Here is a 17,283-nt window from a genome sequence, read left to right on the forward strand (position 1 = left end):
TTAGAGGTCTGATCGGGCCGAATTTTTCCGTCCGAACCCGGGCCGCGTCTGACAGAGCCGTGACTGAACCCGGCCCGAGCCCTACAGGCATTAAGAAATTTGTGTCCGAGCCCGACCCGAGCCCGAGACAGTTAAAACCTCATTTTTTCTCATATTAATGACACATGTAGCCTACGTTTGTTTGTGTGGAAAGCCCGCTTTTATTAAGCAGCTGTAGGAAGGCATTCAGAAATGTCAACAGATGAGCGCATCAGCGCACACGGTGCAACAAGCGCACGTTAATAAGCTGTTTAATTTAAAATGTTCAATGTGTTAACCTTTCCTGATTGCTTCTTTTCCGACTGTGATCAGAAAACCAGGGGAGACTCGTTAGCTCCAGGGCCGACGTTATTCATTTTATAACGTCTGTTAAAATCCCGTTTCTGGAGAGCAGATGAATGAACTTGGCTTTCAGTCTGGAGTTTATCTCGGACACCACATACACTGTGTACAAAACTTCAACTTATTCCACCAACTCTGCTCCAGTCACATCTACACGTCTGCTTCCTCTTTCTCTATCTCTCTTCTGCCCACTTTACACACACACTGAGCTCTCTTAAAGGATCCACAGCACCATTTTACAACAAATGCCTTATCGCGCTGATGTGACCGAGCCCGACCCGAACCCGACCATAATTTCTAAATATCTGTCCGAACCCGGCCCGGCCCGTCGGGTACTGTTGGGACCCGTCGGGCTCGGGTTGGGTATCTATGCCTTACTCTGGATGCCTCAATTAAATGTCTTTACCTCTTATGCCGCATTTCCAATACGGCTCGGCATTAATGAACTTCTTTTATTTTTGCTTTTCCATTAGCAAAAGTTCAGAATAGTACCTGGTATTTTTTTGGTATCGCCTCGGTCGAGGTTCCAAGCGAGCTGAACCGATACTTGAAGGAGTTAAAACATTGCAGACCACCGATTGGTCAGAGAGAATCGTCACTAGCGTGACACAGGACAGCCTGCACAAACCGCCAGTTTTAAACCCAGATTTAACCCTTCTTTTTTATATTATTTTTTTTGTATTTATTTATTTATGTAATAATTTATACTTAATAATTTATACTCTTTATTGATCCCCAATGGGGAAATTACAATATACACTCTGTTGTCATTACACACACACATGCTCAGGTCCTTTTTACATGCACTAATGGAGAGATGTCAGAGTGAGTGGGCTGTGGCTGCTGAACAGGCACCCTGAGCGGTTCGGGGGGGTTCGGTGCCTTGCTCAAGGAGGCATTAATGATGCTCAGGAGGTGAACTGGCACCTCTCTAGCTACCAGTCCACCTCCGTATTTCGGTCCGTACGGGGACTTGAAACAGCGACCCTCCGGTTCCCAACCCAACTCCCTACGGATTGTATTTTGTAATAGTGATGTTTGGCTTCTCTTCTATAACACATTTAGATTTTTCGCATTTTTGTAGGTCCTTTCAAACAAAGTCGGTCGGATAAACGGTAACAAACAGTTTACAGTTTAAGTTCATAAATTGTTACATTGATCTGTACATGAGACACTGAAGAACCTTAAGAAAGTACTGACTTACAATATAGTACATAAACATTGACTGCTATGACCTGCCGAACTTGTGATAATTATTTTATCAGTGTTGTTTCCTCTTTTGGTGGTAGACCAGATGTGCAGATCAGATCATGTTGAATCTTGTAGAAATTATAGCGCAGTGGACTGTGCTAAAAGGGTCAGCCGGATCGGTGCCTATTTGACATGATGGATGACTTTAATCTCACTGATTAAAGGAACACACCCCCCATAACACTTCATTTAACATTTTAACCATTTAGCAAGATTTTGAAGAAGGGATCCACCCACTCTGCAGTTACTTTAAACCACAGGAAAGGAAGTTTGTTTATTCCCTGAAAACATTTAGGAATTAATTAATTCATTTATTAATGTTTGTCATTGTTGTGAAAATGGACAGTATGTTGTTGTTTAGTGCTGCAGGGGATTTTCCCTTATTAACAAACCCATGTCCAGGAGTTCATGACATGAAAATACTCTAGAAATGGTATAAATAGGTGGTTTATTTTTGGCTTCATACCATTATCTGCCAACTTGTACGGTTGTAATCACTTGTGCGTCACTGTGCAGTTCCAAACCGAACAAATTAATTAACACAAATCCCCGGAAGAGGACGGATGAAACAGAGGCAAATAAATACGAGGAAGGAAATGAATCCTTAATCATGTTTGGGTCCGTTCCAAATAACTTATCATTGGTATTATCGCTCTCTGAAATCCCAAAGAGGAAGCAATTTGAATGGATAGTTCCTGCCAACTCATTTCCTGTATCCTGATATTTCCTTTTTCAGACAGCACGGTGCAGGCCCACTGCCACTGACCCGATCTGCTGGGATTCTGCTTACTGATGAAGAATTTGTTTTTGGCATTTTTGTTTTTTTAGGCCTTTATTTTGACAGGACAGCAGGCCCGGCGCCAGAGTAAAATGACTAAGGGGGCAGGTAAAAATTGCAAGGGGGCGATTTCTTTTTTCACAAAGTAGGATAAAATTAACTAATTTACCCAGGCTTTACCCGCGCTGCCGCAACAGGGTCAGCACTCGCAAATATAAGTTGTCCATTTTTATCTACTTTTTACTTAAAGTACGACTTGACAAAGTAACTATTTAAAGGTCAGTTTATGAGCTTTAGGCTTTCAATAACATTACAGATCGAACACACACACACACACACACACACACACACACACACACACACACACACACACACACGGCTGTGACTGCGCTCTCCCAGTGCGTGCTCCCGGTTGTAGACATTTCCGTCCAGTAATGGTTGAGCCGAAACTTAAGAATAAAATATTTATAAAAAGTTAAGCTAGTGACGTAACGTTAAGCTAACGTTAGAAACTGCTAACGTTACACGGGTTACGTCTAACTAGGATGTGTAGGCTATCGCTTGACAGTAACTGAGGCACCTGTCACATCAGGGTCTGAGGGCGGCTGCGCTGCGATGATACAGGTAGGTGGACTCTCCTCGTCATCTGATGAAGATTCCTCCTCTGATGAAAAATGACGGGTCATTGATCTCTCATGTCCAAATCTAGCTTGCTCTAGCTTCTGATAATGCAGCCGCCTTGTCAAAAGACATGTAAACAATACGCGTTGCTAGGCTAGGATGTCTGAGCACAGCGTTTTTTTCAAGGTATAGCTAAAGTCATATACTTATTTATGACAGATGGGATTACATTGTTGTTTGTAGTTGAAAGCCCCCATGCGATGTACAGTAGATGCAAGTAGAACTTGTAGCCTAATAGTAATTGTGTTGTTGTGTTTGTACGTTTTATGGATGTATGATGTTGAAACAAGGGGGCAGAAAATACAACTGAGGGGGCAAAGCCGGCTGCGCAGGACAGCATAGACATGAAAGGGGAGAGAGAGGTGGAAGGACATGCAGCAAAGGTCGCAGGTCGGAACCGAACCTGCAGCCACTGCGTCGAGGACTGAGCCTCTGTATATGGGCGCATGCTCTACCAGACAAGCTACCCAGGCGTCCCAAACATATACTTTAAGTAACAATCTCAACAAACTCCAGAAAGTTTAATGCAGAGTGTGCAGGATTTTTCACTTCTTTCAAACTCCTTTTTTTCTATAATGCAGTTTCTATTATATATCATATGCTGTATGGACATATGATATAAAGATTTGCACACACATCAGTTTTACAAACATTGTAAAAGCTTTTCTCTGTTAAAAATAGTTACATGCAAAATAAACATTATTGGCATGGCTTGGGTCCCCCTATATACTGTAAAATATAAGTATGTTTTTCATTTCAATCAACTTAACTTCATGTCCTGGTATGATGTTCTTCACAAAACATTACTGAACCTTTCTAGCTCTGTGTTTTGAACATCAGCAGGGGACAGTTTTAATACCATTATGTTTGTCCCCTAATTGGACTGTTGCGGCAAGAACTCTGGTTTAACTGAGCCCTCAAAGTAACGACACTCAGCTCTCAGTGCAGCACATCTGGTTTAAGCGTACAGCTGTTGGCAAAGACAAAAGTGGATGGTTGGATGATTCGATCAGCTTTTTCTTTTTTTCCATCTGTAAGTGTTTAGGATGAAAGATGTTTTTTTTTATGTGGTTGATGAATTTTTAAAAAGGCCTTTTCTCCTTAAAATCGTGACTTAATCCATTTTCAAAATATGCAAATTATTACAGACTCCGGAAGAGAAAATTGCTGCTTTATTTACACTAATATAAAAAGATGAATGAATGAATGGTGTTGCCGCTGTTTCATATTACAGTTGTGCTAAAAGCACTTGAAACAATGAAGACGCTGGTGTTTGGGAATCTTTTGTCGAAGCACACAGTGTTTCCATTCTTTGTGCTGGAGGGAAAAGCAGGAGAGCGACTCCTGAGGTATTGAGTTCCCTGTATCCATCATTTTCGACGAGTTGGGACCTTGGAGTAGCGCCAGCAGCGTCTGTGCTAGCCAGCCGTAACTGACATTGAGTGCATTGTTTGCAGTGGGAAGCTCACGACTGTGGCCTAAAGGTACATTCCTGAGATCAGAATGCTGTTTGAAACACAAACAGCCTTTGTACCCTCTCTGCTCTCTTTCCCTGACTCCCTCATCCACAGCAAGCCTCAAGAACTAAACTGCCTCCTCTCGCTCATGTGTCAACATGTGGGCTATCATTTTACTCACACACACACACACACACACACACACACACACACACACACACACACACACACACGTGTCATTTTGATGATGAGGTCCAGGCAGATATCTAAGGGGGACTATCTAAGCTCTTGGAAAGAAGCTGTAGAGGCAAAACTTTTTTTTAAACAAACAAGGTATTCAGATTTTCACTGACCTTTTAAGGTCAGAGAAAATATCAGAAATGAAAAAATGCACATGCAGGTCTTCTTTTAAGAAGACGTACAGCTCTTAAGATGTGTACTTTCTTCTACAGCAACCTGGTCCGTGATTTGCTTTTTATATACTCTATTACATTTAAAGTATATTTTAGTGGCAGATTAATGTTGGCAGTATTGATTAGAATCTGCAAATGTCTGCAAACCTAAGCTCAACGTGTCCCCATGGAAAGGACATTTACATGAGAAACAGAGCTGAAACGATTAGTTGATTAATTGTTGATCAACAGAAGAAATTAGCCTGAATAATTTTTATACTTATTTAAGATATTTTTTTAAGGAAAATGTTCACTGGTTTCAACTCACCAGATTTGCTGGGTTTCTTATTATATTATATATATTATATATTATATAATATTATATATTAATATATTTGGGTTTTGGCTGTTGGTCAGACAAAACAAGACATTTGAATATGTCAACTTTAGTAAACTATTATGGCCATTTTTCATGAAATCTGACATTTTATAGATCAAACAATTAATAATGGAAATAATCAACAGATTAATCTATAGTGAAAATAATTATTAGTTTCAGCCTTGTTGCAGTCGAGGTCAGTCCACTTAATATGCAAAACCTCTCTACTAAAACTAGACACCAGAAAACAAACCGGTTGCAGACAAATTTACAAACCTGCTGAATGTTTTTTTTTAACCCAAACTGCTTTATTCTATACTTATGTTATCAGTTGTGAAACAGAAGAACTCTAACTCCAGAAACACCTCCCGAATCCAGTCAAGTACAATCTATATTAAATCACTTTTCGTTCATCGATTTATGTCAGATTATTTTACAGTGGAAATAAAAACATGAGTAGAAACTGAGGTGTGACTCACAACCAACAGAGAACCGCTTTACTTTTATTATACAGTCTATAAATGATATATACTTAAGCTATTTTAACACAGTAAATTTGCTATTTGCAATGTGACTTGATTCTCAGGGCTCATTTAGTTGTTTGGTGTCATATTTTGCTTACACCCATGAACAAATATTAGCATGATGTCACAAGATATTTCTAGAGGATAGCCTAGTTTGATAGCATAAATATTTAAACTCTACAGTATAAAACATCATAAAGCCTAACCCTTTTGGTGTACAGCCATTAGATTCAAGGATACTCCTTAGTGATTAGTTTTTCTTTTTTGCAGTTATTCAACAAGTATACAGTGAGAAATCCATCATAGAGGCTCTGTCAAGAAATTGTGATTTACATGCAGGGGTAAACACTTCCTGGAAAAACTATGCTTACATGTATTACCTGTTGCCCAAAGCAAAACATCTTGACACCTGTTTTATACTTCAAACTGACCTAAACATGGCAGGTCAATGAAAGGTTAGTAAAGTGATAAAAAGTGATCACTCAATCACAGAAAAACTTGTGGAGTCCACTAAAAATCACAGGTTGATGATACACTCTAACGGAGGTTAGAGTCCGTCAGGTTTAATAGATATTAGTCTGACTGGAGTAGATCACATGTTAAGACAAGACACTGCAAATGAAAGGGCAGTGATTCACCGGCTTAACATTTGACAGCGTGTGATGTAGTGCAATAACAAACGATGTTCACTGAGTGCCCTGTTATACAACAATTAGTTTGTACTCAACTGCTCTTTTGAGGAAGAGTTAATAGGATGTGGATGATTAAATTATCGGTGATTATGCTGCACAGATCATTAGCACTGCAGGCATGGAGTTCAATTTATTATTGTACAGTGGTGCAGTCACTGTGTCATTATTCATTGTCAGCAGGATATTGCAGTATAGAAAGTTGTGTTTTATTGGGGTGTCATGGTGGTCCGGTGGTTGAAACTCATAGCATATAGCCTTCTGTAATTGCGACCTTTGTTACATGTAATTCACACCTCTGTCTCCTCTCAGTTTATGTTAGCTTGTCCACTTTTGGATAAAGAAAAATGCCCCGAACAATATTTAAAAAAAAAATCCACCCTATAGCTTTGTGTACATGCACGGCAAAGTGCATATTCTAAACAAAGCTTTAATAGGTACGCTCTCAAATCATTTTCAATGAAATATATTTAGGGGTGTGTAATGCAAAAGAAGCCACAGGTTTGAATGCAGTATTGTAAATCAAACATTATGAACCAGAGCTGGTGATTATAACTAATATGGACAAATATCTATTTTTTTTTTAATCTTGTTTTTTTCCCGTAAACCCCATATCATCATAGTGTGTACATTAAGAACATGAATTAAGCCTATATTAAGAAATTATGATAAAAACATGGATACAATCAATTTCTCAGATTGTAAACCGGGAGGGCAGTTCTCTTTATTAAATCTACTCTCCAAGACAGCACTTTATCCATTAGGCTACACCTCAAATTAAAGTATGTATACCCTTAAAACATCAGTTGCGGTATATACATGTTGCAAGCCATTCATAAAAGTCCCTAAGGTTTTTATTATCCTGCATCCTCCAACACTCAAGTAATGAGATTTTATTTAGTAATATTGTAAATTAAAATTATGAACCAAAACTGGTGATCATAATATACACATCAACAATATTTTCTTGAAAACATACCATCACATAGGGTCTATAATGTAATGTTCTGTGAGCATAAAAAAGGTTTCTACAAGCAGTTTCCCAGATAATAAGAGAGGACTGCTCTATCCACTAAATCTACTCTCTCCAACACATGCATCCCACCTCACCTTGTATTTCTCAAGACCATCTTCCTCCCACCCTGAACTCCCGCCCATCACTACGTAGGAACCCACAACAAGTGGCCAACCAATCAGAAGCACATCGCTAATGTGTAGAGAGGGGGCTGAGGAACAGAAAGACAAATGCTCAAAGGGAAGAGAGTAGAGGACCACTTTACGACCCACAAGGGTTGTTGTTTTCCCCCATGCATTTGTTTGCACTCCCGTGCGCACAAGAAACTGCTAAATGATCCAGCGCAGTCCTCTAAAGAGCTCTCGGGACTTGTCCGGCTTCGCTTTTTTGGTTGAGATCCGCTAGGAGAGAGGACGCCAGAGGGAATCGCTGAGCTGGAGGCAGTTCGTTGCATGAACTCAGAATCACTGCGATGGAATGAACTGCTAGAGAAACTCTACTAAACTTTTCTTTTGGCGACTCTTTTTACTCCTGTGAGTTTCCATTTTAGTTTTCACCCCAATCATGTATGGATAACGGGAGGTTTGCTCAAGAATCCGGCTCAAATGGGTCAGCGCTGACGGGTTTATGGAGCCGGGATTACACAGCGCAGTGCCAGCCTGTTGAACGCCCACACACGGGCCTATCACACACACCATCTGCCTCGGAATAAATAACACTCTCCAGTGAAGACTATCCATGGAAGTAGTGTAGAAGTTTTGCATATGACACCGTTGTGAGATTGACCGTTTCCTGCAGCCAGAACGATGGCAAGCTCTGGCGCATTGGCACAGAGCGTCTGCAGATCTGTTTGGCCTCTTGGTTGTGTGCTTTTGTTTTTTGGCTACTTATCCGTGGCCTCGCCGTCCCACGGTCGGCGGCTGATATGCTGGCAAGCCATCATGAACTGCCAAGCCGAGCCCGAGTGCAATTACGCATACGAACACTACACGCGCGCATGTGGTCCCGTGCTGAACGGGGAGAGGAAGAAGTGCCCCAGCCACTGCATATCCTCGCTTGTCCAGCTCAATCTGACTAAAAACGGGCCGGCTCTGGAGGATTGTAGCTGCGCCCACGATCCTGTCTGTACGGGCACCAAACGGGCCATCGAGCCCTGCCTGCCCAGGACTACTAGCACCGGCTGCACGGAAGCTCGGCGCCAGTGCGAGAGAGACGGACAGTGCAGCTCCGCTATGCACGATTATTTGAAGCACTGCGGGAAACTTTTCAGCGGAGCAATCTGCACGAACGCTTGCCGGAATGTGATCGCGAATATGCGTAAAATACCCAAGGGTCAGCAGCTGGACACATGTATGTGTGACGGGACGGAGAGGGCCATCTGTGAGTTTGTCAAGAGCAGCATGAAGGCGCTGTGCTTCGACTCTCCCGTGAGAGAAGAAGGCAGCGGGTCAGACTACGGCCAAGATTCAGATTACGATGACGACCCCTCGGATCCGGACTATCCAGAGGAGCCGGAGAACGGAGCCTCTCTTCCAGCGTCCCACTTTGTTTTGACCCTGCTGGCATCCATTTTGGCTCTTTTGCCCCTCATTTAATCCCCGAGTTCATAATCTGCCCCGACTTTTGTCCGGATAAAAGGCAATCTAAACAGCTGTCCCTCTTTGACCTGCTACTATTGTGAAAGGTTAGAGCCTCACAGACTAAAGGACAGCGTGTTTTGGCGCAAGCCTTGTTTGAATTTAGAGTTTTAGACGCTGAAGGATATCAAATCAGGATATTTTCTATGCAAACGAGACCAGAAAGATATTTTTACTGAGCTCCAGGCTGCTCACTGTTATCAAACCACACCACTTCACGGCTCTCCAGATGCTTTGCTTATGTGATAAGCTAAATTAGATTGTCTACTTTCTACTTTCTCTCAGTCACACACTCTGATTGTAAAGTTGTCATGATAAAGACACAGTTGGCTTGTTTTAGTAAGGATGCAACGTTTAATCAGTATGCTGAGCACTGCCAATTTTTTTTTTTTTTTTTAAAGAAATGAACTATTTTTATATGACACTGCTGCCATTTGGCACCAGGCTATCTGATTTACAAGTATTTAATGCTGGAATCTATAAACTGTATGAAACTGTAAATAGATGAGGAGTTAAAGTGAAACAGTAATTTATTACATGCCACCTAGATACATCCAAATGTTCATCATGTGAATAAAAGACTGAGTATTCCAGCTTTAAAGGGAGGTTATTTTGACTGTATTCTCTTCAAAGATCATGTGCATTGTATATATGTGTATAGCCTATATAGATTTTTTTTCAAAGAATCCTCTATGTTTTAGGCTATGAGATGATTTATTCACTGTGTATAGCCTAGAGAAAGAAATGTCTAAATCCACTGTATGATTGCCTTAATGATATACTTCTATAGAAGGCATAAAGGAAACTTGAAGATATCATTTGTGACTGAGTTATTTGTTCATTTCGAACCCCTTGTTAGTGTTGTCATATCAACAAAGATATTTTGTTAAAATAACCATGATGTAAATTATATGTTGGATTAGTTACCACCAGCCAAGACACTGGCAAAATGAGCAAAAAATAGTTCTACTGACAGAAAGTAGTAGTTTTTTTTTTTATGTTCTTACATGGCCTTTCATTCCTTAAAGTTACACCAGTTTGAAGTAACTTATAAAATAAGTATACAATTCAGTTAGGTAACAAAAAAAGTGTCTTTATTTTACTTACTTACACACACACACACACACACACACACACACACACACACACACACACATTTTTAGGATCCCATTAATTTTTGCATAATGGTTAAGATCAAATGCGCATGAAATAATACATTTAAGGGTAAAAGCAACATATTTTGATCCATAATTGACTCATGTTGGCTGTGCTCCTTAGTTACCTTTTACAGTATACTCTCAATTGATAATAAACTGTATACAAATCCTGTTGCCTGTGAAGATAAAACCGATATATTAAATTATTTAATTTAAAGGAACATTATTTTTATATACAATGGTGAGTTAGTATTAACTCATGTTTCTATAACTACAGTGTAGTAAATACAGGCTCATTTAAAATGCAGGCCAGCTTCCTCTGGTGACTGACCTAATGACCTGCTATGTCTTGATTTAGCTAGCTGTTGTCAAAAGCAACTGGCACCATAAATCAACAAATCACCCTCTCCCACCACCACTCTCTTTTCAATCACTGGCTGTTAAAGGCAGAATCTGTATTTTTTTTATCAAACACAAATATTCTAACTTATTCCAAGAGTTTTGGTAGTAGATGGGAAATCAAGGTTTTACTGTTTCTTGACGGAGAATAAGTAAAAAAAAGTAATTTTATTTTCTGATGCCAACAAACTTTTTAACAAACCTGTCAATCAATGTGGAAGTGATGACAGATTTCAGTCCTGTGGGTACAGCTTTGTTATTTAATTAGATTATAGATACTTCTCTTAATTGGCTGGAATTACGAGGTACAATCTGCCTTTTATTTAGGTTTTTCATTTATGGAGCTGTGGAGTATGTGTGTATTGCTTTTTATAATTTTTTTGAAGAATTGTTATTAATATTTTCACGAGATATTGTAGATCGCTGCAAAATGTTTCATTAGAGAGGGAGACAAGGGCCCTCCAGCTGAATGGATGGAGGAGAAGTCGAGTGGCATCTTTGTCATGGAAATGTTAAGCACATAATAGTTGGGTAGCACAATAGGGAGGCACTTCATTCTTTCAGGCTGGCTTGACACCTCTGGAGAGCTGAGCGGCGGGGAAGCATGTGGGAACGATCTGCTGCTGCTTGGGTCTCAACCCTCCACTGCAAGAAAAGAAGACGAAAACACAAGACAGGCCTGGCGAGGGATGTTCTATCTTGAATCCACACTTAACATCCCCTGTGATTTTTTATATTATCTTTACTACCTGCATTTGTTTATTTTAGTGGTTCATACTTTTTTGCTTTAAGAAATACCCCAAAAAGAAATAAAACCTTGATACAAAAAGTCACTTAAAGACATTTCTTTCTTCATGTTTTTACATCTTAAACATTACAGTAAACTTTTAACTAAAACTCTATACTAGTGTGTATGCAAAAAAAGATCCCCAATTCCTCTTCATAAGTGTGGCTCATAAATAAAATACCTTGTCAGTTTCTTGCAGTGTTGGTATGCAGTCCGCCGTGCATGAAGCTCTCCAGCAAGCTCTGCAGCCCAGCCGGTCCTCCCTTCCTCCTCCTTCTTGTCTTTCTATTGCCTCTCGCATTTGTCCAGGCAGTTTCAGCACTTAAAAAAGGCACAGCATGCGTTGATTAGGCCATAATAATGCACAGTGTGTGAATGGATGAATGAGGTGCAAAAAATCTCACAAAACTGGCCTGCTTGTCATAAAATGGGAATGGTGCACAATGGGTGCTTGAATACATTTGTTGGTGTAGTGCTCTCAAGCAAAATGCTAGCATTTTTGTAGGGTTTTAAAGGATAAAGGACATTTTTCTTCTGTTATAGTATGCTTTTATTTCAATTGATTAAATGAAGGAGCCACAAAAAGTGCGTCAAATGTGAAAAGTTGTGTGTGTGTGTGTGTGTGTGTGTGTGTTGGGGGTGGTTCTGGGTTTAATTTACAAACTGTGGCTGTTTGTGTTCCAGCTCTTTGAGCTTGTGTAAGGTATCTCTGCCATCAACTTTGCTTCAGTGAGCTCAGTTCACTTCAAGCTCTGGTTCTTTGGCCTCCTGAACAAAACGGCACACACTTCACCCCATGCAGATCACTTCACCCCTTCACCCCATGCATATCACAGCACAATGTTTACAAAGGTGCAGCTCTCTCAACCACTGACGCTGGAGGTTTGAAGCTCTGTGTTGGCTGAGATCTATAATAATCCTTACTGTACTTTTTGTTGCAAAATTGCTCTTATTTTCTTTCCTTCGTCCACATTTATTCAACAATGTGAATTTATTAAGTTAAGTTGCCATATATAATTACACGACTTCTTTATTACCGTTAGGGATATTTGACAACATGAAATATTTGACCTTAGCCCTACTTTTCCTTGCAGTGTTTTTAGTTAGGTCCTGGCACCAGCTAGTGTGTCATTTTTTTATGCAGAGGTAAATGGAAAACATATATGGAACCTGTTAAGCTGGAACTTGTTTTACTTTTAAAAAAAATCCTCGAATCAAAACAAAAACTCTGAAATGCGTCAGTGTTTCAGTGTTTTCTCTAAGGACATGAGGCTTGAACATATATGATGCTGTGACTTTGGTCTTTATAAACAAGTTATGTAAGTTTAATGTTTGCATATTTGACTGTTTTTTTAACGCTTTTCTATAATTGTTAATATGCATAATGTGCTTTACGTGCATTGCTCCCACAAATAAGCTTCTTTTGTTAGATTTTCACATTACTGAAACTTAACTGCAATCCTAATATGCGATCTTCTCAGGCCTTGAAGTGAACTCCCTATTCCTGATGTGTGTTGACCATATTTCTCACAGGCATTTGTTTTGGCCTCGGCTCCATGCGAGGTTGGGCAGAAAGTGATGTAGAAATGGTTGGACAGTTGGAATGGCTGAGACGGAGGAGGAGGTACTGAGATGGAAAGTTCATTTGAAAGGATTTGGAAATAATCCCCTAAAGTTACCACAGGGTATTCGATGGAATGGTCTCCACCTTGACTCCCCTCTGTGCTCCTGCAATAGCTTCAACGAACATTTGTTAAAAGGTAGTTACGAAAGAGTTCTTTTGCAGTTAGTTAGTTTCCTTGTGATTTTCACTTGGAATGTGTTTTGGCATCGCAAGTTATTTCAGCTCTTCAGATGATGCTCTCCTCCTCGCCCCTGCTTTGGGACAGCTCTCTGAATTTACTCGACACCGGTGACATAGCGAAGCAAAGATCATTGATTTTGCATCTCTCTCATTAGCTGCTTGGTCGATTCCAGGAGACTTTTCGAGAAACTTGTTTTTCTCCCTTCTATTTCAGCTGCCACTTTCATTTAATCATGCAAGAGTTCACAGCCCTTTGAAATGAGAAAAAGGCCTGTAATCCAGTTACTCAGGCTGCAGCGCGACTCCTTGGGTCCTGAGAGAAAACCTGCGGCACTAATCCCACTGTCACCAGGAGAACGCTTTGCTACCTGACTGTTTGTGGCAGCCATTTGATATATTCGCTGTTTAAAATGTTGCTGTTGAGTATTTCACAAAGGGGTTCACAAATTGTTGCACACTGGTTTTGTTAGTTGTACTTCAGCGCTTAACCTATATAGCCTGTGTAGTGTTGGAAAAATCAAAAAGACGATGCAAAAAAACTAAACCCATAGTAGTGTGGCTGCAAAAGAATAGAACACTATTTGGTTTGCTTAGGAAAAAGGCTGCAAATACAATGTTTTTAAATGAATTAAAGAGCTTTTTTCTTCCATGAATAGTCTTTGGTTAATCGGATGCAGTGAGAAACAACGTAAAAGAAATGAAAAAACAGGTAATAATATGCAGTAGGTACAGAAATAGAAATGTTTCTGTTGAGGCTACAACATATCTAACAATGAGAAAACACTGTAGCACTGTGAGGAAATGCAAAATAACAGCAGCTTAGATGCCTAAGTCTTAAAGTCAATTTTGAGCCTCTGATTGATGAGAAAGAAAATGGAATTAAAATAAAAACCCTCACTACTAGCCCAGTGCCATACCAATAGTAGAGACTGTTCTCCGAGGAAGAACAGAGTTAATCATTTCAGCAAGTGCCCCAAAACATTTGTTTACGTTCAATTAGGCCCTGTTTACACGAATACACTTGCGGGTGAAAACGTAAAAATATTTTATCAGATGTGCCTTTCATTTAGACGGCGTTTTTGGGGCTTAAAAACGCAAAAAAAGTGAAACCACCCTCCAGAGTGGAAATCTTAAAAATGCTCCACCGTCGCGTTCCGGTCTAAAGGGTAAAAACGCACTGTGCAAGTGTGTGTGTGTGTGTGTGTGCGTGCGCCGCATGTGTGTGTGTGCGCCACTGTGTGTGTGTGTGTGCTGTGTGTGTGTGCCGCGTGTGTGTGCCGCGTGTGTGTGTGTGCGCGTGTGTGTGTGTGTGTGTGTGTGTGTGTGTGTGTGCCGTGTGTGTGCATTGTTTGGAGCAATAACTCCACCTCCTCGTCTCTCCAGACAAAATTGTCAGCTTTTGTTCGCTTCGCGCTACTAGGGAGAGAAGTAGAAGGAAGGTTCTACGCAGGTGCGCGGACTTGGTGGTGTTGTGTGGCAGTGCTTCACACTATCACCTAGCCGCCTAGCCGTCACCATATGTATGCAGATTTACCCCCCAAAACGCTCGTCTAAACGCGGAATAAAAAGAACGCCATGCCACTTTTGCGTTTTCTCTTCTAGGTTCTCGTCTAGACTCTTTCTAAGATCGTTTCCGCCTAAACATAGCCTTAGTCTCGCATTGCCAGACCTTCCTCCACAGCATTGCGGAGGAAGGTCTGGTGAGTCCACACAGCATTCTGGGATGGGAGAAAAACGTGCTCTGGTTTATTGGCATTTCTTTAAACTAATCACAATCGTCTTGGTTGGTGCTAATGCCGAGCGGAGCCACGGTGCCGCTGCAAAATAGGTGACATTGTTATAGAGCAAGAAATTCGGCAGTTTACAGTGCAGTCAAACAAAATCCCTTTGTAGGTAAGCGTAGGTAATTCACGCCTAACTGCCGTTAGTCTATATCCTTGACGTTCCACTTCCGGGATTGCTCCGTTGCAACTTTTGAACGTACACGCTTTCCACCAAAACAAGTTCCTTGCTGAGGCTATTTTGCAGCGGCACCGCGGCTTTACCCGGTGCATAGCACCTCCCAAGACGATTGTGATTGGTTTAAAGAAATTCCAATAAACCAGACCACGTTTTTCTCCCATTCCGGAATGCTGTGTGGACTCGCCAGACCCTCCTCCGCAGTGCCGCGGTAGAGGAAGGTCTGGCAAAGCGAGACTAACCTAGAGTGAATGGCTGACGCCCCCACAATAAAAGATATTACTGAGTGCAAATATATTGAATGTCTACTGCTGAATAGTATCTTAAACGAGTTTTGATTTCATGAAAAGGATCATAACGAACATGCTTCTGTGTGTCGTTCTAGAGGCCACGAACAAACAACGTATTCTGTCATTTAATTTGGAGGACCTGTTGCAATTGGAAGTTAGTTTTATTGTTATCCTTAAAGTCCTATGATAAACAACTCTTTTTGATGTGAGTTGATATGAGCATTGGCTTATTCTGACAGCAGAAACTGCATGTAGTAACAACCTTAACGAAAGTACTGTGTTTTAGTTGACATTGTTGGCTACATGATTATAAGAAACATAAATCAGATGTGAAAGTAAATGTTTGTGCACAACAGCTGAAGGGATAACGGGATAGAATGACACAGACAGATGTCTGAGTACTTGTCAAAGTTTTGTTTTGAATAAAAGGTATTGATCAGCCCTATCTGATCGTACTCTGTCTGCCCAGCTGGAGTGAAGCTGCACCCTCTGTCTGTAACAGCCAGTGGGTCCAGCTGCTCTGCAGGCTCAGGGGGACATTCCCAGCATGTTCACACATCACTGGAGGAGCTGGAGTGTTTGCCTTTTACTTTGACCACAACACAAACAACTTCACCCACAAATAAACAAAACACGAGGCAGGGGTGCAGCAGGACGCTGTCCAAGTGGCACTGACACGAGTCAGTCTGTCTGTTTGTTTGTTTGTGTTTACGTGTGTGTGAGTGCCGGTGTGTATGCAAATGCTTGCATATGCAACTGGAAGCATGTGTCTGTTTGTGGAGAATAGCTGGGTACCAAAGCTGTTTTGCTTCTCATCTCTTTTTCCCAGCATGATTACCCATAACCAACCTCTACCTCCAAAAGCCTCCCCTAGCTATGCACGTTTGAGAGGCCTCCACAATTCAAGGAATTAGAGGAGAGGGGCAGAGGAAAGGGGGGAGGGGCAGGGACGAGACACAGAGAGAGGAAAACACAAAACTTGCTGACACGGGGCATAACTTAATTTCCACGGTAGGGGGACAGCTGTGCAGTGTAATCTGCCATGGCAGCCCATTCAGTCTTCAATGGCAGGCTTGACCCACCAAGGAAAACTCGAACTGCAGCCATCCCCTTCTCAGTAAAGGAGGTGGTGACCAGGCCACCATTTATGGGCTTGTCTTAAAGAAACATACCCCTCTCGCTTGTTATTGATAACACCCTCAGAGACACACACACACACACACACACACACACACACACACACACACACACACACACAAAGAAAGAGATATATTGTCTCTGTGGAAGATTGTCTTTGCATCATTGCCTAACCACTTTGCTGCAAGCTTCTAGTCAGCATTGAAGTTGTGTGTGTATGTATACACATACAGCAGAAATATCTTTAGTTGTGTGACGTCATGCAGCAACAAATTGCATTGGTCAATCACATATGTGCAGATCTAAATTTCTAATGGATTCCTTTGTATGAATATTCTCATGAACGGGGCAATTTTACTGTTACCTGGTGAAAATCACAACGGAGGATTGAATCATTTCTGCCATGGTAACTTTCCAGAGGTGTAAAATCCTGTCTCCTAGTACAAACCGCTATGCAGCTTCAAACTCATAAATACATAAGGCCTATTTAAAAATGCCCTGTGGATTTTTTGTAAACAAACAAAAGTTATGTTTACATTCAGTGTTTTTTACCAAAATACATTGTG

General features: G+C 40.9%; 1 protein-coding gene and 1 long non-coding RNA gene across 2 annotated transcripts; one reads left to right on the forward strand and one right to left on the reverse strand.

The window, feature by feature from the left end:
- Positions 1 to 874: 874 nt before the first annotated feature.
- LOC118493015 lies at positions 875 to 17,283 on the reverse strand. The gene is made up of 4 exons (XR_004894947.1): positions 17,270 to 17,283; positions 16,949 to 16,959; positions 5,895 to 5,900; positions 875 to 979 (listed from the first exon to the last, which is right to left on the reverse strand). It is a non-coding gene; the product is annotated as an uncharacterized LOC118493015 (long non-coding RNA).
- gas1a (growth arrest-specific 1a) lies at positions 7,766 to 9,999 on the forward strand. The gene has a single exon (XM_031305875.2). The coding sequence runs from the start codon at positions 8,354 to 8,356 to the stop codon at positions 9,140 to 9,142; it is 789 nt and encodes a 262-aa protein (XP_031161735.1). The 5' UTR covers positions 7,766 to 8,353; the 3' UTR covers positions 9,143 to 9,999.

This window comes from Sander lucioperca, chromosome 2 (genome assembly GCF_008315115.2).
Source record: "Sander lucioperca isolate FBNREF2018 chromosome 2, SLUC_FBN_1.2, whole genome shotgun sequence".
NCBI lineage: Eukaryota > Metazoa > Chordata > Actinopteri > Perciformes > Percidae > Sander > Sander lucioperca.

Coding starts and splice junctions, on each gene's coding strand:
- gas1a (XM_031305875.2), top strand. CDS start 8,354: ATGGCAAGCTCTGGCGCATTGGCACAGAGCGTCTGCAGATCTGTTTGG.